Source organism: Erithacus rubecula (genome assembly GCF_903797595.1).
Source record: "Erithacus rubecula genome assembly, chromosome: 15".
NCBI lineage: Eukaryota > Metazoa > Chordata > Aves > Passeriformes > Muscicapidae > Erithacus > Erithacus rubecula.
The window spans coordinates 6,233,014-6,256,658 of record NC_136667.1 but is presented as its reverse complement, the minus strand read 5'-3'; the positions used below and the strand labels follow the sequence as shown (position 1 = coordinate 6,256,658).

At 39.2% G+C, this 23,645-nt stretch overlaps 1 protein-coding gene across 20 annotated transcripts in view; it reads right to left on the bottom strand.

Annotated features, from left to right (window-relative positions):
* MAP7D3 (MAP7 domain containing 3) overlaps window positions 1-23,645 on the bottom strand; it is a 44,475-nt gene that overhangs the window by 15,701 nt on the left and 5,129 nt on the right. For 3 of the 20 annotated variants that reach the window (XM_079318858.1, XM_079318869.1, XM_079318871.1), the window contains exons 2-11: window positions 15,975-16,070; window positions 15,096-15,176; window positions 13,562-13,725; window positions 11,091-11,205; window positions 10,169-10,201; window positions 5,698-5,799; window positions 3,908-4,006; window positions 3,436-3,534; window positions 2,280-2,405; window positions 296-441 (exon numbers count right to left, since the gene is read on the bottom strand). In XM_079318858.1, the coding sequence (XP_079174984.1) occupies window positions 296-441; window positions 2,280-2,405; window positions 3,436-3,534; window positions 3,908-4,006; window positions 5,698-5,799; window positions 10,169-10,201; window positions 11,091-11,205; window positions 13,562-13,725; window positions 15,096-15,176; window positions 15,975-16,070 (1,061 nt within the window). The remainder of the gene's footprint in view (window positions 1-295; window positions 442-2,279; window positions 2,406-3,435; window positions 3,535-3,907; window positions 4,007-5,697; window positions 5,800-10,168; window positions 10,202-11,090; window positions 11,206-13,561; window positions 13,726-15,095; window positions 15,177-15,974; window positions 16,071-23,645) is intronic. The other 17 variants (XM_079318873.1, XM_079318874.1, XM_079318875.1 and 14 more) reach the window with 12 other exon arrangements.

Here is a 23,645-nt window from a genome sequence, read left to right as displayed (position 1 = left end):
AAATGCACTTTGAATTTCTTTTATGTCTCAAAACACAGACCTGGCCCGTGTTTAATTGTTACATAAATTAAACTTTGGGAACCATAAGCAGCAAACAATATGCCTTCAAGATACAAGAGAGATCAAGTACCATAAAATTCCAATTTGATTTTAATACTCTGCATTTTTTAGGCTTAATGTAAATTTCATTAATGCTTATTGAAAGCAACAGCAAAAGGTGAAACAGGATCCCATCCTGAGCTGTTCCAACCCCCCAGATGAATAAAAACTTAATTCCTGTGGGTTTTCAACAAACCTGGGTTGAATCAGGTGAACTTGCATCAGATGAAGACACAGAGGACTTCAACCTGTCGATGCTGCGGCTGCGCACCGGCACTTTGGGAGCTGGGACTGGGGAACTGATGGAATTGGCTGAAGCTGAACGAGGACAGAGGTGAGATTCTATAAAAGTTAGGAATTTGACAAGACAAAACGAGAACCAAGTGCACAGCATAAAAACAGGAGAGAAGGAAAAGGGAGAAAAAGAGAAAGAGAGATTGTGTGTGTTAGAAACCATACAGGGAAACACCGCAGGCAGTGCACAGTGCAAGGGGCAGGAACAGACACCACCACACAATTAGTACTTGGGAAGCAACAGCACCAAGAATAAACACTCCAAAAGCAGCAGTCTGGAGCAGATAAAAATAAAATGCTTTTCCAAAAATGGACCAAATTTGCAGTACACCAGTGTTACTTTGATTTTAGTCAAGTTGCATTTGATCACAACTGCTTCAGTTTTAATGGCTTAGAATCTTTCTTGACAACTTTTTCATGACAGGTTCAGATTTTAAGCCTGTTTCCTCCACACTCAACAAGGAGGAAACCTCCTTTCTTTTCAAAGGTGGTGTAAAAGAAATCTATCAAGGAAAAAAGTTAACTATTTAACTATGATACCTTTACTATATGAAGTGTCAGTCTCTTCACATAGAAGATATTGAAAGAAATTTTATCTTATTACTTTTTTACTAACACGATCACAGACAGATAAGCATATATAGATGCAAAAATATTCTAAACTAGATATTGGATTCTATAATTCAAATAAATTGTGACAAATGCAGAACTTAGTTTTGCAATGTTATGGAAAAATACATTTTATTTTTGTATTTGCAGCATTTGTGCAAGAAGACCTGCATTCTGTTTGTGCACAAGTACTTTTCTACAGAAATGAAAAAAGTACCTCTAAGTAAACTTATAAAAACATAACTAATTCAGCAATAGTGAGTGTCACATGCTAACAGTAAAGAAAAAAAAAAAGGCATTTCCCCACATGACATGAACTGAAGTATTCATGGTAAAATAAGAGCAGCACATACACAGGTGTGTAAAAATATGACTACTGAATACAAACCAAAATATAAAAAGTTAGACAAGGGGAACAGTGTGGAAATTTCCCCAGTACTGACAAGGACCAAGTAAAATGGTGTAAGAAAAAATAAAGATGGGATTTCATCTTAAGAAGAAACAAGCAAAACTGGGAACACAAGTTGTAAGGTAAATGAAGAGAAAGGATTCCACATTGGTTCCAGAGATGCATTTACTGGGGCATTATTAATTAACCAGGAACAATTCCAGGACATGTGGGAGGCAGCTAGGGGGGCTTACCCATGATGCAAATTCCTGCTCTAGTAAACTGAGCCTTGGTGTGGACATATCAGGTCAGTCTGGACCAACACAAAACTGCTTGAGCCAGCCAGAGTTTCTCTCTTCTATTGTACCTTGACTTCTCCTATCAGCTGAACAAAGTCAGCTCAGGGTTTCCTGTACTTATCTTAAGGTAACTCTATTGTCATGTTCCTGCAAGAATTTCTTCCCCTAAAGAAATATAGGTTTTTTTGCACTTTGAAATTATAGGTCTGTTTGTTTTTTTTTCCTTTCATCATCTAGTACTGCTCTAACCAAAATGTCTCAAATTGACAAATGCAGATCTCTGTCAGTTAAAAAAACAACACACAGAAGCCCCAGAATGAACACCAGCATCTGGTTCTCTGCAGAGCAAGTAAACCAGCACTGGAGTTTAAAAGCCAGTATTATCCTATGGTTTTGTAAAGTAAACATGCAACACAGCACATGAATTGAGTATTAATGACCACAGAAAATACTGGGTAAGTAATATTACACATAACCATGTATTAACTGTCTGATTCAGACAAAAGTGTAGCACAGTTAGCAGCTACCATCTAAGCTCTTGTTGAAGAGCAACTGTGTAAGACTTTGAGGCTTTTCTGCCCTCCTGTTACCTGAGGGGTCCTGTCCATCAGCAGACAAGGTGGCAGCACTTTTACTCCTAGCTAGGGAGGCCTGTGTGGGGGCCAGGAGGCGGCTGATTACGCTACTGTCCAGGGGACTGAGCTGGGAGCGACGAGCTGGATGACAGGACAAACCAAAAAGGATCCAACATCAAATCATATCATGGAAAAGACAAGCAGTACAAAGCAAAGGGAGACTGAGAATTGTTGCAAATTATAACAGTTTTGGAAGAACAAAAGAACAATACTTGAAGTCATGGAGGGGGAATTCCAAATGTAAAGCACAGAAGGGTTAAACACTGCAATCTCTTATGTTGCATTTCTTGTTCTTGAATTGCTTAGAACAAGTAATTTTAACGTGCAGAGACTGGCACGTGTACAACAGAGGTGAATGCTGAATCCAGTCAAAGTATGAGATGTTTTTGACTCTAGATTCTCTAGATTGCAGGAAAGGCTGTTTTGACATAATAAACAGAAAACTTGCAAGTCAAAGCGAGCAGTTATGGTCAAGCATTGCCTGCACACAGGTTGACATGGACAGCACCCATCATTCTCTCACACAAGATTCTGAAGCAGAAATAATTTCAACTGTTGGCAACAGCTGCTAAAAAGGAAAGTTTCAGAATTGTTAACTCAGAGGGAAAAACATGTTAGACAAGGTCCTATTCTTCAGGTTTAGGAGTTCCTAGGAAAGAGGTCATTTGTAACCTAGTGGTAAATACACAGACCAAAAGAGACTGAAGTGAGAACAGGTTTCTTCTTTCTGCATGCATGTGGTTTACACCAGCAGCAGGAACAGAGAAGTTGCTTTTAAACTGAATAATGAAAGGGAACTTAAAAGGCAAAGGTATGATTTAACTAAGAAGTGAACAGATCAGTGACATTTTTACCTTTTCTGACCCTTAAACCTACCAGCTCTCATATAGATTGCTTTCTTAAGCAGAGACATGTTGCTATCTGCATGCAGTGCCATTTAACAAAGGCCCTCTTAGAGGATTTCTTTTTTTGCCTATTTTATCTTTAACACTGGGTAACTAACAAGCCATTAAAAAGTCCTAGAAATTTAAGAACCTAGGAAAGTAGTGAAATCAAGCCCATCCAAACTTTAAAGGCATTAAAAAAATATTCAGTTTTATGAAACAACCACCTGGTTTTTCTTCCTTTTTCACTTTTTCTAGCTCTGGAGAGGATTGGGGTTTACTACTCATTCTACTCAAAGATGTGCTCCTCTTCTTTTCTGTTCCTCCTAGAGACCAAGCGCAAGGAAGATTATTTTTTAACAAGACATGATTTTCTGAACTGCCATCCCATGCTTTGCTTTTACTAATCAGCTAAAATTATCAATGTATCATTATGAAGCACTATTTTCTCATGAGTTAAATGGTTTGGCTACCATTTGTCCACTTCCCCCCACCCTTCCCCTTTTCAGAGGAATAAAGCTGGTTTAGAGACAGTCACCCAATACTTGGCACTGCAACGTGCATAATGATATTTAGTGCACAGACTGCATGAATGCCTGAGTGAAAACATTCATAATGGAATTGGGACATGGTTTAGAGTCATTTTCAAATATCCCATTTACTGCCTCCCAGCTCTCAAAACAAACTGGTTTCTAGCACCTTTCTGTTCCACCTGCGAACCTTTGGGTGCTGACTGCTGGGAATGTGGAGGGACTTTGTTATTCAGTCTGTTTAATGAGGCACTTCTCTTTGTGGTACCTGGAAGTGAAAGTGCATGGATTAATTATGCTGAAAAGCTCAGAGGTCCCCTCCAACACCTGCCCCACTTCCCTAAGAGAGAGAGAAATGATTAAGTTGCTTTATAATATGGAATGCTCAGAAGCAGAAAAACTGGATCAGGGAAGAACAGCTTTAGATAAAGCATTATTTCTTTTATTTCTACATGTTTCTGATCACAGCAGCAGGATGTCAGCCAGAACTGATTTTTGCTAGACCTACTGAGGCCATCCTTGTACACCTTTTAAAATACATGAGAATTTAAAAAGACAATTGCTCACATTCTCTATGAGTATCAGTGAGCCTAGAATTCACACAAAACACAGGGTTAAGTGGGGATACTTCACTGATCCAGGGCAAGCATCATTTTCTCATTTCCACATTCTGCTCCTTCACCCTCCCAGGCACACATGCACAACAGAAGCAATCTGGTTCATTCTGTGACTGTATTTAATGTCCTGTGAATTCATCTATCATTTTACCAAACAGATAGTTCTCCCTGAATGTCAGATTGAGAGCACAGGATCATTCTAAGTCAACCTCTACATCCTGACCATGTAGATCACTTGGAGTTCTGCTCAAATTTCTTGTATTTCAGATCACCTGAGAATATTTCCTCCAAAGTGATTAAGGATTCACAAAGGATTTCAGGGTATGACAATAAGTTTGAAAGCAATCCCAATTAGTTGATAATTAGTGACTTAATTTGTAAGAGGTTTAATTTGTACTTTACAGCCCTGCTTCTGACTCATATCCAGAGCTGAACCCTGCAGACACATAATATATAAATATAATTTAAAATCACAAGCAGCCTTCAGTGACTCAGAGACCCTGCCAGTATAAATATAGTCACTGATTTACCCACCAGGCACACAGTGTGTGAGCACAAATTTTTCTGCTGCATCACCTTCCAACACAAACCAGCAAAACCACCTTTAGCTGTGTCTATGTCAGGGATTCTTTCAGCACAGTTTGCTTGATCAGAGGCTGCACACTGGCAGAACACTGCAGGCACAGACCTAGCTGAATCTGCTTTTGTATTAAACAGCTTTTAGCTTATTCATCATTTTAGGCAAACAAAAACCAAAAGCAAAAACCACCATTTTTGTGACTCAGGCAGGCTCCTATGAAATTCTAGGAAGATTCCAAATAACAAAACCTCAAAGCCAAAATATGTGCTCCTACAAATAGTTTTAATTTATCTTAGCAAGTATATTAGGACAATTCCTTGTCAAATTTGATTTTTTCCTTCCCATTGACAATCAAATGACTGAAGCTGTCTAAAAGAACAAGGTAAACTTTATTTTCAAACTATTTCTATTTTGCTAAAATTTTAGGGTGTGAATTAAAGCATGCAAATCCACAGAGATGATGGCAAATTATCCGTGAATCATTGACCGAGATTTGAATTTAGTAACAGAATTACAGAAACAAAAAATAAAAAACCAGCAGTTTTTACCATTGCTCTTCTCCTCTAACAGAGATCACATCAACTGGGTCAAAACCCTGAGCAGTCAAGCTGGATTAACAAATTGCATGAAATACATCTGAGATCAAAATACGAAGTGAGTCACAGAACAGGGGAGGAGGAAGGAGTTTCATCCCACCTCCTGTCTCCTCCCCAGCCACAGCTGAGCAGTGCCCTGCTCCAGCAGCCACACACCCACACTTACTTCGGTCTGAGGCATTTTCAAGAGCTCCAGAGGATGAGAGGCATTTGCCCCCAGCAGCCTCAGCCTGTTTGAGGCTGGCTGTGGAGGGCGAGCGTTTGCTGGCTGTGGAGAGAAGTGAGAACTTTAGAACTCTTATTTGAGCCTTGCACGCCTTGCTGAGAGCTCACTCTCCAAGTGTTACATCCTGAAAGCTGTTTCCACTTTTGTTTGATGACAAACACAAATTATTTTGTTTTCTTTCGAACAGGTTTGATACCATAAGCATCAGTTGGGACAGGCAGAGAAAAGGCAGAGTTTAGTGGAGTCATGTCAGGATTTATGCATATGTGTGCAAACAAGAGATTTTTAAACCCCATGCCCCTAAACATGCAAACACAAAAAAGCCACTGAGGTTGCCTGTTGTTACCAGACTGGCAAGACACAAAAAATGATAACAGAATCTGGAAAATTTCTTTCTTCATTCCTGCCATATATGTATGTCAAAAAAGTTTTTTAACCACCAGTTAATGAAATCCAAACACAAAAAAAAAAAAAAAATTTTGAAGAATAAAACCAAGTCCTAAGGAAAGGCAAGAAAGCACAAAGGTTGCCATTTTTTCTCTAAAAGCTACCCTTAAGTTAATGTTTCCTATCAAATCTGCAATTTTTCAGAAACCAACTGCCACAAGAGGCATTAATTTTTTTTGTATGTATACACACATATACACAAAAATCACATCTCACGTGGCAGAACTCCAAGTTTCTTACAAGGACCTGCTTTTTAATCTCAAATAATGTACTTTCAGGATGAACACTACTCCAGAGTGTGGAAGCCTTGGAAAAGCATGTACCTGTTGCTATAGAAACTCAATAAGCAGAAAACATTAATGTACACAGAGTGGTGCAGACCAGCACAACAAACACACAAAATTCTCTACATCTAACACAAGTAATTGATTTTACTGACATGCTGGACAGCAAAGATGATTAATCTGAACTCATTAGTGCATAAGGACCAAAGGACACAGCAGCACTACTCACCACAGGCAACATCTTTTCCCTTTGCCAGCATGTTACAACAGCCCCTTCCAGGGCACAGCCAGGACATGAGGATTCCTATGGACAGCCCTAGGGGAAGCTCTTGTGACAGTGAACAAGAGCAAAGTCTCCATGGGATAAGAGGGAGAGCTATTGAATCTAGTTTAGAAATGAAGATCTGAGCTTAGTGGATGCTTTCCCAGCATAGCAAAAAGGAGGCATTTTATGAATGGAATCTGAGAACTGGGATAACTAAACAGCCTTAAGAGGTTTTATATACGAAAATCAGGAAGTTCATAATTCATGTATTTGGGTGCTTTTGAAGGGGAAGGCTACCCTCTAGTGTCTGCTCTTGAAAGGAAATCCTGGCTCCTGCCTGAACTCAACTGAGTCCAATGCCTCCAAACATCAGAGACACTTCACACAAATTTCTTTTTGGTTCAATTTTGCACTTCAGCACCTGCATGAAATCTGAGATTTGGTCTATCACCTACTGGATCCAGGTGCAGAGGTCAGTGATTTTTTGATCAATACAATTGCCTGATCAGATGGCCTCAACTTATTCCCTACCTCATCACAGAACAGCCTCTGCAAACTTTAAAGCTCCTTTCTCTAGAAAAAAAAGCTTTAGAGGAAAGGCAGGATATTCCTGTATAACCAGTCAATTTGGTTATGCATCTATTTATGAAACATCATTTGAAAAAGTAATATCTTCTTTGAGGGAAAGTTAGAAAACCTCCATCAAATGATTTGAAGTGCAAGAAGCACACAGTCCATGTGACACCATCTTCTCTATTTTTCTAATGGAATGGAAGCAGAGCTGAAGAAAGCATCTCTGCCATGCAGCAGGACTTGGAACTGGGCAAGGAGCTGGAAACATGGGATCTTAAGAAAATCACTCAGAGTGAGGAGCTTTCAATCCTCACAGGATTTCACTGAGAGAGGGTGCTGCAGCTTTGCCTGAGGCTACAGGAAATAAGATTAGCTCTCTCTCACTTCCTTCCAAATTTCTACTAGGACAAGGAAACTCTTCATTTAGCAAGGAGAGGCTCTGGCAGCCCCATTTCTATTCTAATAGCATGTCTCCAGTCCTGATGCACCTGAATCCCTAGTTGTGCTCAGCAGAAACTGAAACACCCCCTTCAGCAGGACTGTCATCAAGGATGCTTTATTGCACAGCCTGGCCATTTCTCCTGGCAGACCCACACCCTGCCTGCTTCATCCCAGCCCTGACAGCAATGCCATTAATGTAACACTTGACTCTGGGGCTTTCATCCATTTTCACATTTCACCATCAGCAGGATCCCTGCTGTGGTCTCATGAATCACACTCAACATCCCACAGAACCACTGATGGCTGGGGAAATGTTCCATTACACAGGCTTCACTTTCCAGAGCACACCATCACCCAAACCTCTGCTCTGCCACTCCATGTTCCTAAATATTACTGTGGACACACCCAGTTCTTGGAAGACATATTTGATTCTGCTTTTTTTTTTGCTTTTTTTTTTTTTTTTTCACAGCACTACAATAGACACAAATGCCTTTTGTCCTAAAATAATTAGAGAATATTTGAAATCAGCTCCCCAAATGGTTCTCATTTTAAGAAATGGGGCATTAATCCCAAATCTGTCACAGAATTTGATAGTGGAAATATAATATTGCATTGAAATTTGCTCCAGACATGCAGTTAGAGAAGGTGCACTATTCAGCCACAATGATGTAATGGAGTAGAGTTCATATGGTGTCACTTTTCAGAGTGGAAAAAAAAAAAAGGTAATTGCTGCCTTTCCAGAAAATATGCAAATATAAAGCAAAATGGACCATATAAGAATTTTTTAGAAAGCCAGCTGGATTTAAGTATCCCACATGGCTTAGACAGATTTTTAATAATAATTAAGTCATGAGCTCTCAAAGTTAAAAAGAACTACCCTGAAACAGGAATAAATACGAGAAATGTAAAACCAATCATGGTTACACATTATCCACCCCACACATCATAGCTTCATGTTTGAAATATGAACACAAAATCAAACACAATTTTTAAATAATGTGGGTGCACAAGGGTTTGACCAGGACATTGCATTACCTGTTTATCTCCACAGCAATTTTTTTTCCAGATTGGTGCCAAGTTATCCAAATTGATCTACTACTGCTGAACTATCTGCACAGTTACTTTATGGTGCATAAATCACAGTTTAAGAATATATTATTATAGCAGGAGCATTTGTGTTGGAAGATATTTTATGTTAAATGTGCTTCAGCAGCACTGGAGATCTTCCTCCACAAAAGAAAGGACAGACAAGGCTCATTTCCTCACATAAATCAGGAGAGAACAAAAAGCATTATTTTGTGTTTGTTAGTAGAATAAAACTCAGTGCTTTTTAAACATATAGGGCAAATGTGATTTCCCAATTTCAAGGTTAAGTGGTATTTGGTAGTGTGAGATACAATAAATGGATTTATATATGTATCCAAGGAACATATGTAAAGTAGATAAACCAACCCATCCAAATTGGCTGATTTTGGAGAAAATTAGGGGCTCAAGATGTACAGGGCAAGGGAAAAGACAACTAAAATACACATGCTTCTGCTGTGTTGCCAGAGTGGTTAAATCATACTTGGTGAGACCTTCACTGCATTTTCAAGTCTCACTTGTCTGTGTCACAGACAGCTGCACTGCATTAGTAACGCTGGGGGCATGCACAGACTGTCAGCATTCAGAATCAGCTGGGTCTCAGCTGAGAGTTTTCATCTCCATCTAGCTACAAGAAATAATTCTGTTTATTAAACTTATCTATCAGTGATCCAAAGCATTTCTATGAATGGCTCAGTCTGTGGCATTGGAGAATCCCAGAAATCAAATAAAAACACATTTAATGTCGAGAATTATCTTTAGATAATTGGAAACAGCTCTGATCATGGAAAAAGTATCAAAGTGTGCAAGAAACTCATTGCCTTTCACAAAGTTTCACCAAAATATAATTTGATTTTGCAAATGTTACTTCAACTGCTGGTAAACTAAAGCAAGAAGGAAACAAACCAAGCCATATCATGTACTTTTTGCAAATTAGGAAGCAATGAAACAGTCTGAAATTGCCCTTAAGCCCTCCAAATCTTAGACACTGAACTAATTTCTATTCAAATGCTTGCCAGCAGGAATTCCTTGTCTCCCTGTGCTGTATCCAGATCTCTTTAAAAACCCAAATGCACATAAGCCTTTGCCTGAAAATTCCCTCAGGATGCCATGACTTAAGCTGTAGTTGAATTAGCTGGGAGGGAAAGCCAAAATGAGGGGGGCTGCTTTCTACTTAGGGATCACATTTGTTGCACAGCTGGCCAAGATCCAGGAAAAGATCTAGAAGATGGTTTTCCTTAGTGTGAGAAGAACTCAAGTTTAAAACATTAGTAGTGAATGTAAAATAACAGAAAAAGAAAATTTTAGATATCAATACCACCAGTACCACTTTCATCCGTGCTCTGTTGCTCTGTAGAAGAAGAAGGTTTGTAAGCTAAGTCATGAGGTCAAAGAGCAAAAAATTCAAGTTAACCAAAAAATGGGGATGCTGTACATCATAATGAGAACTAATATCAGAGCACTTTCAAACATGTTGCAAACACACACTCAAGCTGACAGAAAATGACAGTACCACACTCTGTATAATTCCACCAATACAGAAGACAGGCTGGATGGAAGCATTTTTTGTTTTGTTTTACTCCTGGCCATTAACTTATGTTATTTACTGGTGGTTAGGAAGTACATGAAAAGATGCCTTCCACTGCAATCTTTATTGGCTGGTCTGATGTCAGAATGTTAACAAGCAGAAAATAGTTAATTGTGAAACATGAAATTATCTGAGCTCAAATTCAATACCCTTAAAATGCATCACCTAACCCACAATGGAATCCATGTTCCAAGACTGTCCACTACATCTCCTCACCCATTACTGGGCATTCACATAGTCAGCATTCTGTAGCTCCAAGGGTGTGTTTAAAACATTTCAGATGTGATATTAGAGTACAACTGGGTATTTTTTGTTTCATCACAGTCTTAGCACCCCATTGCATGAACTGCATTTGAAGGATGCTGAATTATTAGTATTACAAATTGTAATTCCCCTTATCTGATCTGAGGGGTGGCAGTGCTGTCATGTGTTGTATTCCCCATGGAGCTTCTCTCCAGCTCTTCCCAAGGTCAAAAATAGCTCTGAGCAGCATTTCAGGCCAAGTACAGATATGACACTTTCCCATCAGCTACCCACAGATCCTGCTTTAGGATCCAAGATAGGAAAGGATGCCCAGGTCCCTGCTGCATCTACCAATGCTCACACAGAACATTGTGTGATTTTTGGTCCTACTAAGAACAGTGCTGCTTACCTGTTTTGCCTTCTGAGTCTGGAGTTCCAGAGCCCCCCCATGACCATCTCTTCTGTCGTGTTTCCAGCCGCTGACTCCGCTCCAAGGTGCGGTGCAGAACTGCCTCGTAGCGCTCCTAAAACAACAGCACACCAGGAAACAAATACACACCCCCTGTGTCATTCATCATCTGCTTCACCAGGCTTTTCTTCTAAAAATTATCATGCAAAGAATGCTGAAGGCAATTAATGGCTTCAAAACACTGCAAACATGATTAAGAAGAGCTAAAGCACAGATAATCTATTCTACTCTTTACTTAAAATAGCCACCAAACAGATTTCCTATTCAGTAAACAGTACTGCTTATTTTCTAAATAGGGATGAACCCCAAACTAAGCAAATGAAATCAGTTACTCTTGAAACTATTTATATGATGAAGTTTTTTTAAAAGGTGATCAAATTTCTCCATCATAATACACTAAATATAAAATTATTTGTATTTTCAAAGAACTATAAAAACAATGACTCAGGTCTTAACAGACACTGACATTAAGAGAGATGTGATGAAACCAGGAACAAGAAGACATAAGACCAATCAACTTTAGGCCTCAGCAACCACAGCTGACAGGACAAAGGGGGCTGAAAGAAGCTTTTGCTGCTGTCTCCAGAACTAGTAACTGTCAGCAGGGGAGCTTTAGCTCTTGTGCATAAAGATGAACAGTAACCATGCTAGACTCTTTCCTGCCAGCCAGGTTTCCACACGTGTCAACAACACATTTCTCTTCTGGAATAGTTATATCCCAAGTGATCTTTTGAAGCAGTATTTGCTGCAGATACACTGCAGTAAGATGTCAAGGGAACTCATTATACAGCCATTTCTCCTGCTTAGGGACACAAGACTTTCACCTTCTTTCAACACCATTTCACAACACAAACTAAAGAAGTTGCTGTGAAAAACACACTATGTAAACTTGGAAGGAAGGGAGGATTCTGCTCATTCACAAAAGATAAAAATAAAAGTTTTTGTTTGAAATATAAAGCTTAGTTTACCCTCTGTTAGAGAAACCTGAACTAGAGTTTACCTAAGGTGCCAAAGTACCCAGACATTATGTAATCTGTAGATTGTATTTCCATGGAAGTATCTGCAGTGCAGTAATTCCTCAGTCAGTGTTAAAGACACAGGCTTCACTTTACAAATGACAGAAATGAGCTCAAGGTCTCAATACAGTGAGTTGAAGAGATGTGCAGAATAACTGAGGAGCTGTGGGGAGACAAGTATCTGAATCCTCACCATGGCTACTAGTCTTCAAGATTCTTAGAACCACTTCCTTTCCCACAGTATTTGCTACTGTGCTGCTGCCTCTACCTGATTAGATAACTAACTAAACAAGTCTTGGCTGAATAACTTAGCAATAATGTTGGGGATTATGTATTTTGTTGTACTTCTACCTATCAAATTTACAACTGTATATGGTATTTTGCTATCTTTTCCTCATGTCAGAGTACCAAACTCAAGATTTCACTCAAGTTTTCACTTTCTGATTGAAGGCAAAATTTCACAGGTCAAATCCTTATTGTCCTCCCACCTTCCAGATTCTTTTGCATGTGTAACTCTCCATGTAGGTTATGTCCAGGGACTGAGCAAAAGACAAGGTTAACATCTCATTGCTAGTCCTTGTCATCCTTGATTATACACTTAAACATACCTACCACCCTCAAAGCTACAGGAATAAATGTAATAAATGTAAATGTAACATCTTTTTTGAAGCATAAGGGATGTTTCTTGCATAAAGCAGTTGCCTAAAGAAATGACACTGCATCAGACTGCAGTCACAGCCCACCAAAACATTTCTGCTCTCCAGCAATTTAAACTATTCCATGAAGTTCAAAACTTCATGTATTTGTTTCTGTTGTCAATTTCTATCCATTTGCAGTGAGTCCCAAACTCAAACACTGCTCTGCCTGTCCATGTGCAGTCAGATCAAAAGCCAGTGAGAACAGTCACTACACAGCTCAAAGCAGCAAGTGACAAATATGCAGATAACATCACCACCTTTCATCATACAGAAATGAATTCTGATTTAGAGAATTAAGAGAATGTGAGTCAGGCTACAGCAGGGCTCCAAGGAAGCAAGATAGAAATAAGAGAAGTAATCCAAGACTCGACGCCCATGCTGATTTACAAACAGATCCTTTAAAGTGCTCTGAAGGCATCTGGAAATCCAGGAACATGGGGTGGGGGTCTTGCTCATGTGAAAAACAGCCAGTGCTCAAGCAGCCACACTGCTGAAATGCTGAGTGCCTCAGCTGTGGCTAAACTCTATGGGGAAGGTGGACATGTGCCTACATAGATTATTGAAGATGAGGAAAACACTTTTATGTTCTAACACATTCATCATTTCCCTGAGTTTCTTATTCACACCACTTCAGAGCATGGTAATGTAGGAAAACTATGTAGTTCTTTTTAAGCTATAGAACTTGGAAGTGTGCTACCTTTTCCTCCTCTATTTTTTGTTTCCTCTTTTCTTCTACTGCTGCCCTCCGTTGCTCCTCTTTTTGCTTCATTTCTTTCAGCTTTCTTTGCCTTTCTTCCAACTGTTTTTCATACTGGAGTTTTGCTTTTCTCTCCTTTTCAAGGATTTGTGTCTCTTTGGCAGCTGTAAGAAAAAAATAAAATCAAACTTAGCCATTTATTGACATTGCAAGGCAACTTACAAGCAAGAGACTATCCAAGCAAAATTTTTAATTCTTGAAGTGAACATGTACAGGAAGATGAACTTGCAGAGGTGGATGGCATCACACATGACAACAGATTCATCTTTAATTCTGTCCCCAGGCTGGAAGTGGAATTAGAACTCTGCCTGCCACTAGGCTTTACTGTCTAGACAGGAATATCAGGATATGTATATTCCCTATATTAAGCATACACTTTTCTTATCAACATAATAGTGATGTCTCTGTAAGGAAGCAGTATATTAAAAATCAAAAAGTAGAATTTTTCTGTTGTATTTTTCTTTTTTTTTTTTTCTTTAAGGCACTGAGTTGACAAGATGGGAAGACCCTACAGTTCCTGCATCAGAATTCAAAATAGTTGTATCACTATTCTCTGCAGCCTCCACCAAGGAACAGCTGTGTGCAGTTCAACAGGAAGCCTCATGTCCTGGGACACAAAGCTAGAATGCACAGGGTATTTTCCATGGCCAGACAGGTGAAATGAACCCAGAGACCAGATAATCACACCAACAATGTACAGGCAGCTCCTACACATGGGCCCCCAAAATATTTCTGAATTTTATATGCACACTATTCCCATATTAAGATAACACAGTAATTCCTATACTTGTGGGTTTTGCTTTTATGTTGAGAAACAAACTTACAGCTCAGAGAGACATCTCTCCTCACAAGCTGGGAGCCCAAGACCCAGGACTGCAGGGCACACTGTGACCCTTTCATCTCCTGCTACACACATGCACTGATTCACATCACAAACAGCACAAAGCTGGGCAAGAGTTTTCTGCTGTTGTCTACTCTCAGATTCCCTGCTAAGATAAAGTGTATACTGCTGACACTTCAATACAGGAGTCACTTCTGTGTGCTGGGAAACAAGGGAAGCAGTGTTCAAGGCAAACAGGCCATTCAAGTAGCTAAATCTTTTTTGGTTTTCTCTGAATCAGCATTCTCCAAACGTCAGTCTTCAGGGCTATAGGAAGGAGTTCTCAGTTAAAGTTTTATTTTCCAAAGTGTTTTTGTTAAGGCTTTCAATAAGGAATTAACTAAATTTGCTGGGTGGTCTCTAAGAAATGGAAGATCAGAAATGACATAGAGCTTCAACAAGCTAAACACTCCACAGTATTTTCCTCTCAAATCAAAAATTAATTCAGGTTCACTGATGCAAGACCAAGAGCAGAACTTGTCTCTTGCCCCCAGTAAGCTGACAAAAAGTGACAGAACATGGAGTTAGGGAGAAGGTAATTCCATTAACAGAAATATTTTAGAAAATGATATTGTAAGTGAAACATGAAAATACCATGTTGCTTTTCCCGCTCTTCTCTACGTTCCCTGGCCAGTCTTTGCCTTTCTTCTGTTCTTAGCATGGAACCATCTATCACTGTCAAAACAAAATTGAAGGCATGTAATTATCAATGACTTTGAGCATGCAGAATCAAATAAAAAGTTGAAAGTCTTTACTGCCAAAAGGAGAATGAAACTTCCTGAGAGATGCACACACCACCCAACCACTGCACATTCTACACAGAGATTAAAGATACCATCTGAAAAATTGAAAGAAAGCTGAACAACCTCCTTTTTCCCCATTCCATTCCCTCACAACACTATTTTTAATAGATGCAAGAGAAAGCAGACATCATATTAAAGGCTCAACAGGTATAATCAAAAGAAAGCCTAAGAAGTCAGATGTGTGAGAACATATCCTATTCCAAACTCAGCTCTGATCCTCATTCTTGTACATATTAACTCCCATGAACAAGAATGACAGGAATTTAAGAAAATGTCATCTGGGAACAGATAATTCACCTCTCATGACAAATTCAGAGCACTGTAGGACAGCTCATTTGCAGACTAAGCAGAGCTAAGACTTAAGCAGTCTTTGCAGGTATGAAAACTTGAATTTCAGCAGGAAGTAAGCTGGTAACTTGCCCAACTACCATAATTTATCTCTGCTGTCATGCCCTGTTTACAAGACAGGCAACTTCAACAGAACTCCAAGCCAGTCAAAAGCAAAAATCTGTCATCAAAACCAGACCTACAAACCATCTACCAAGTGCTCTGATGCCTCCTGAAAAAAAAAAAGCAGCAAACTTCTCTCTAAATATGTTCTTTTTAAATGCCTACTAACTCTCCCTTGTGAGCCCAGCACTTCATTAAGAGCAAGGACCTTTAATTATACCTGGTTTAGTTGCTGTTTTTATTGAGGTCTGGACTGTAAGAGGGCTAATGCCACTTTGGCTTCTTCTTTCTTCTGCTATGGCTTGGGCTGCAGCAACTGTGAAAAGAATGAATCCACAGTAAGAAAAGCTCTACAACTGAAAATCATTAAATAAATATCTAAAATAAATACATAAAATTCTATTTGAGGTTGCTGATGCTTTTGTTAAATAACTTAGTGAGGGCTGCTCAACTTGTAAGGAAAAACTTGTAAAATCAGACTTGAGACCTGGCATTGCTTTTCATTGTAAAAACATTTACCAAACCTTATGTTTTAAGACTATAGAGTTTCAAAGATGAAACTTATTTAATAACTCTTCTATGACAAAGCCCATTATTTTGCAGTTATGTCTGACTTACACTTAATAATAAAAATTCTTTGCTACCACATGAACATTTGTGGGCTGGACACAGGTATGTAATAGTCCATTAGCACTGCTACAATCATATTCTGATGAGACCCAAGCAGGGAGAGGTCTATGAAGACCTGTCATTACTTCATGACATAAAAGAGAAAGGGGATTAGCTGCATAAAATATACCATTAAGGGATGCTTACAACATACTTCTGAAACTGGATCCTCAAAAATAAATTTTAATTATAAATTAGATTCCAAAACAGTAATTTGAGCATTTGTGCAGAGACCCATTCACCTTATCTGAGTTTCACCAAGGTAACTTCAGCAAAATGCAGGGCCACAACTCACAGATAATCACACAGAAAGGAAATGCTACTAATATTAATTTCACTAAATAACAAAACCCATTAACAAGTCAGGGAGACTAATTCACTGCCTCAATTTACCCAGATTTTCTCTGTTTTGGTACCAGAATATGAAGGACCAATAGTACAAATTGCTGTTATATTTTAAAAAAAGAAGACTACAACTTTGCCAATGATCTGAGTTCCCTTTAATAGGAGTAGTGCAGAATGCAAAAGAGGAAGGAAGAGTCTCCCTCTTCTCCATGCATTGCCATGACAACTAGTTGTGTCATGGTAATAACCCTCCCTAAGGCTGTGCCCAAGAACAATCACCTCAAAGTGTTTAATCCCATGTGATTCCAGTGATAAATGCTGATTACAATACTCATTCAGCAACTCTAAATTGTCACCCGCAGCTGTTGCCATGCCTTGAATTAATTTTTCACTGCAGCAGCAAACAAAAGTCTTCCTCAACCCCATCCTATACATCTGAGGCTTTTTTCAAACAAGTCAGAGACCAGATATACTACAACAGGATGAGATTACCAATTGGCAAAAAACCAGTTTAAAAAGGGCTCACTGCATTTCAACTATCTAGATCAGACAAGACAGACAAAAATCCGATTTTTGTACACTGTTGCATGTCACATGGATGGGAATCCAGCCCAAAAAACCACCAAATGGAGAACAACAGAATTATCTATTCTAACACAAATAAAAGTGAAAAGAGCCAGAGGAAAAGCAGCCCCACTGCAGGTGTTCTGAGAGCAGAAATGCACAACCAGGACATTCACAGACAATTCCACCTTCACACATCACAAGGGTTGAAGGAACAGAAGATTCTTCAAACACCACTTAGATTTTCAGGCAAATACAGAAATCCAGGTACATCTTTCCTCAAGGGAAGAGACAGAGAAGCTCAGGCAGCCTGAGCCAACTCAACCCAGGTAGAACATTATACCCAAAGAACAAATTCACTCTGCACCTAAACCAGCTTCAGTTAAGACCAACACTGGAATTCTGCCTCAGCTCCAAGTCTAAATATCCAAATTTCCATAATGAAGTTATAGCAAGAAGAAATTAAACAGGTACAATATTAATTGTATTTTACTTGCAGAAGTATTTTACTATTAGAAATCTTCCTGAACAAACCAGTCATGACGGATATGGGGGATTATGTATTTATTTACTCAATCAAAAATAAACATACAGTTGGAATAATGTTTGTGATTAGAAGGCACTGATTTAAAAATGTGTCACATCTGCAAAGCAATTAGTCAGTTTATTTTAATTAATTAAGGTTGCAAAAGATTACTTGAGGTTCTATAAGGCAGGAAAATGGGTTATAGAAACAGTTCAGCTTGCAGAGGACACAGAGGTGAAAAAAGGCTAGAAATACCCAGCCAGAGGACTTTGCACATCAAGGGGTTTTTAATGTCAGATAAAATATTACACATTCACTCCTTCAGTGCTTCATTATTTGCATAGAAACACTTGAAAGTATCAGATTTAAGGTACAAGGTGTGCACCTTCTTGCCACATGGATGTGATCCATTTAACCAACAGAAAGCCAGAATCAAATGTGAACTGGTGATTTGAAAAAAAGATTAATAAAAAGGGAACATACATCACATTAGATACAACCCTGAGATATGTGAGCTCAATTTCACCAAGTCCATGATCAATAGACAGGTTTTATGGCTCTTGAAAATTTCATGGTAAATTTACAATACAAACTGTGATTTTCAAAGTCCACATTTTACCATAGTAAAAGAAAATGAACTGCATATTGTATTACAAAATCCTCAAAAAATACCTATCTTATTTTGTTTTGTTATGATGAAAGAAACCTTAATAATTAATATATTGAAATGGTATTTTGGCACAGATAGCTATAACTTCTTTGCCCAGTTTTCCATAATGAATGTAGCAGTCTTCTATGGAGTGAAGCTTCATGGAAAAGAATTTTCCACAAAATAGATCTCTGTAAAATAAGCCTAATACTTCTGTAATAAACCAGAATACCCCAGAACAGGAAACCAGTTAAAAACCATTTTACTAGAATCTGTGTCACATGCTGCATTACTGGGTGGGGGGGTGCCTGCATGGACATACTCAGCAAACTCCCTGGAGAAGAAAAATTCACTTAGAGTCAAATTAAATCTCATTTCTATTCTGAGCCTGCCCTCCCACAGTGGCCTTTCACAACAATACTTTGTGATCAGCATAATGTGTGTGTTTATTTTACAGAATCCTACCTTGAAACGCTCCAGGTAAAATTAATAAAAGTGTAAGCCATGCATGAGGCCAATAATAATGTCTGCATTCGTGCATAATAAAATAGAGCTGTTTGAAGCATGAAATGCTTAGGTAATTTGGGAAGCAGTTTTTCCTCCTGTGCCCTCATCACCATTTAGCACCCCAGGTCTGGCCAAGCAAACTGGAGATAAACCAAACCCACAGAAGCACCAGGAAGTGACATTCTAGATAAATCCAACTCTCCAAATTCACTTCCAGCTCACGATCCACTGGCAGTGCAGGTGCTGAGGTGCCTCCTCACTCTGAGCACCACAGCACTTCCCTGATCAGGTTTCCAATATGCCCTGAAGAGACCGCTGCTAAAAATAACCCCTGATTTCTATTTCAACCCCAGCACACAGCTAATACCCCTGGCCCCTGCCAGGACTGGCAGAGAACCTGCTGCTGTTCTTAGTAAACCTCATTAGGGACTGAAGTGGCTCTGCCCCTTTCCCCAGTGAGGTTCAGGGCTCCCACCCCATCATCTCCCCATGATCCAGCTCCATTCACCCTCCCTTCCCTTCCCTTCCCTTCCCTTCCCTTCCCTTCCCTTCCCTTCCCTTCCCTTCCCTTCCCTTCCCTTCCCTTCCCTTCCCTTCCCTTCCCTTCCCTTCCCTTCCCTTCCCCTTCCCTTCCCCTTCCCTTCCCCTTCCCCTTCCCCTTCCCTTCCCTTCCAGCAGAATGTGCTGACTTTCCCAGCAATCCTTCTGCTTCTTATGATTTAATGACTAGTTATGCAAAGCAAACAAACAAAGAAATCCCAGACTAAGCCTCTGAAATAAGGGGTGTTAGAAGAGTTCCTGAATGTTATCCATTGTTATGATTTTAAGTGTTTCCATAAAAGTTTAAAACAGGTAACAAGAAGCCAATAAGCAATTCATGAATAAAAAAGGAACTTTCCAGCAAAATACCTCTGATTTTATAGCAAACTGTGCTAATTCTGCAAGACACCATTTTTGTCTTGCTCCACTACAGGGAGTTACTGTTTGCCAGTAGGTGTACAGATCCCTTTAATAAGTTTTGTACATATTTTCAGGAAAGATGAACAAAGTCAGTATTCAAGTTTGAGATTTCCACGTCTTGTCTTTTAAGCTGATTTCCACTCAATTAATTAACATAGTTTAAGACAAATGGATGCAAGATCATATGTTTGAAGCTTTAAGGAAAATTAGGTATTGGTTTTAACACCACTACTCCTTGTTCAGATGCACCTTCACACAAACAAATGGACAACACAAAGTTTCTAATGATGAAGAGAAAGCCCTCTCTGGGTGCATTCCTCTTTTCTGTCTCTCCCAGTTGATGCTCACATCCCATCTTTGGGCTGCAAGGACTGACAGGCTCCATAAAAACACGTGAGCTCCTGGTAGGCACCTTCTGACAGACCAGCTGGAAGGCAGATGGTTCTCCTGTTTTGTCTGGGCAGCCACCAGATGGAAAACACACACATCTCCAGAAAGCAGAGCATGCTCCAGCAGGCTGCAAGAGCTTCCCCTTGTCTTATCCCCACCCCAGACTGAATTTGCAAACTTTGTCCTGTATTTATTCCCTACACGGGATACCTCTTTTACTACCTGTATGTGTTTTCCCCCACTTAAAGCCATTTCTGTACAACAATCTGGTTTTGCTCCCACAGTTCAAGGCAGTTCAGGGTGATTTCTTCAGTCCATCACAATGTTTTGATCTCACTGGAAAATCCAACACAGGCATTCCTTTACAGTACATGAATTAGCAGCTCCACGAGTAAGTATTTGAGACATATTTACAAGAACTTAAGTTTTTACTTATCTTTAAAGATCCACATTCAGATTAAGACATATAATTTTTTTTTTTTTAAACTCACATAATAAGCAATATTACTTATAAGGAAATCTGTGAAGATACAGCTGAAGCAACCTCAAAGACATATTATGGTCACCTAAGGCATGACCAGAAAGGCACCAAGAAGGTTGCTAGTTAATTTTTGCATTGACTGATCTCTGTACACTGTGCCCTAGGGGAAGCACATAATCTAAACCAAACTTGAGTGTAATACAAGCACAGACCAAGGCACTGAAATTTATCCTTAACAGAACTGGCATCCATCTTCAGAAACTTTTAGTAGATATGCTACACCATTGCCTGACAGCCACATCAGACAAGTACCATCCTTACCACCTTCACCTGTCTGAACACTACTGAAAACACACCTGTGGAGTCTCACTGACTTTCACTGTCACTGTATTCTGTTATTTTAACCTCACTTACACTGCTCAGCCATGAGTTATGCTTCTTGCTACTTAATGGAAAAAGCAACTGCCAGCACAGTGCTTAGAAAGACAAAGACATGTCACCAACTCTTGCAGAAGCCATTGTAAGTAAGCACTGTCTGTACTGTGCACACAGGACTGACAAGCTAAATCTATCCCCATATCTAGAAAAGGCTTCCACAATTTGGGGTTCTTTATTAGTGAGGTGTATTATTATTATTAATCTCTTGAAAGAAATTGCGTGGAATGACAGCAGAAACTCTACTCTCACAAAGACCCTTGTGAATCTTCTCAAGTTTAGCAGAAATATTTACCTGTTTCTGCAAACTGGAAATTCCAAAGTATCCTAATACACAGGACTAAAATGAAAGCAGTCTATGCAATGAATATGCCCTTACATAATTTCAAATGGGTTCATTGTGAACTTTACTAGTTATGTGACATAAATGCTTATATATAGATGTATACAGATTTAACACTCCCAATCAAACAGAATTAGACACAGGTTTAACAGCTGCAGAAAAACTCAAAAGGTAAAATGGTGGAGTTTTAAACAGAATGGAAGATTATCAGTAACCAGTCTGCTGTACAAATAATTTTCTCTATTCAATAGCACTGTCCAGTGTCTCAGGAGTACAGATGCTGTCCCTCAATGCTGGACTGGTTTCACAGATGCCAGTGCAGCCTCACTTTAACCTCCTCTGCACAGCTCTGCTCCCAGTGGAATTCCAGCTCAAGCACTGGCAAAAGCTACAGACAAATCTCTGCTTTACTCCTGCAGTTCCAGAGGCTGCCTAATGCTGACTCCTCTTCACACTCCTGCACAGCCATGGCAAAAAGTAACTTCAAGACAAATTCTTGCTCTCTTCTCTTATTTCACATCTGTTTTTGTCATTGTGTTGTTTCTTTCTCTTACAGTGCACTATCCCTAACACTGGCTTTAGCTCACTTCTCTCCACGACTTCCCTCTTTCCTCAACAGTCTGAGCTTTTCTGCTTGCTAGAAGCATGGCCTTGAAAATGCTTTTGTCTTCTTGTTTGCAGGCTGGGGCTATTGTTTAATTCACCCAGCCCAAACAATGCCAGCCCAGACCACAGCCTAGCACTGGAGTCACAACTCGAGACAAACCCTGAGAAAACAGCATTTTGAGCTTTCTTTTGGTGGAAGGATAGCAGGTCCTTTACAAGACAGCAGTGAAAACTACTGCTTTTGCTTTTTGCACACGGTGAATTTCTCATGGAAAATTTAGAGCTCATTCAAACACTGTCTGTGTGTTTCAGAAGAAGAGACTGGTGTTGGCATTTACCCCCAACAGGCCAGTCTCAAATCAAATCACTCAATACAGAAAAGTGCTGCAGGACACTGACAGGTCCACAGTGTGTTTAATCCAGCAAAACCTCCATCTAAAGAAGAACAGGGGGGTGCAGAATGTAAAAGGCAATAAACTGCAAAATTTCTTAAAGCTGTAGAGTTCATCCAGCTGATTAAAAAATTACACTCCACTACATGCAATATAAGACCCCAGTGAAGTAACCATGAATCAATCCTGCCCCAAAGAGCTTGAAGGATAAGTGAAAAGTGGCAAATGGTGTAAAAAAACCAAGTAGGAAAAAAGAGCTAAAGAGACAAATAAAAAGACTATATTTTTTTCTAAATTCATTACTCAGTGGCAGAAAGTCTTTTAAAGAAATTTGAAAGTGAGTAAGGTGACACTCACTGATCTGGTCTGGAAATGAATGTCCTTGGTTTTAATGTCCAGAACAAAACATACATATTATTGATCAACTCTGTCTGCAAAAATGTTCCTCTAAGAAGCTCTCTTGGCAAAACTAAACAGAAGATAAGGTTTGAAATTAATGAATTATATTAAATTATATTCTTTAAGTATAAAAGATCCCTGCAGCATTTCTAGATTCTTGCAGCCAACCCTTCTTGTGCTTCGGAGAAGAATTTTAACACTTGGAAGCTTTGAAACACTTGCCCAGAGAACAAGCCACTACAATATCTCTGCTCCCTCCCAAGATTCAGGTCAGTGCATTTAAACAACAGAGAGTGTCTGTAAATTAAGAGTCAGTTAAGTACTCATAAAAGAGTATTTTAGAAGTTCCCTGTGAATTATGATGGCAAAAACCACTATGAGAACAGAGAAAGGTATTCTAAGCATGGCTACTGGTAACTGTTCTCTTCAAAAGCAACATCAGCTGGAGATCCTTCACCTAGAAAACTGAAGTTCCAAATAAACTGGAATATAAAAAATAATTTAGATGAAAACAAATGTCAAGCAACTAGGTCACCCTTTCTTAAAAGGGCTTGTGTCCCCCAACACAGCTTCTATCTCTTTCTAACAAAAACAATTCTGAGCAACTTCTTTTTTTCCATGAATT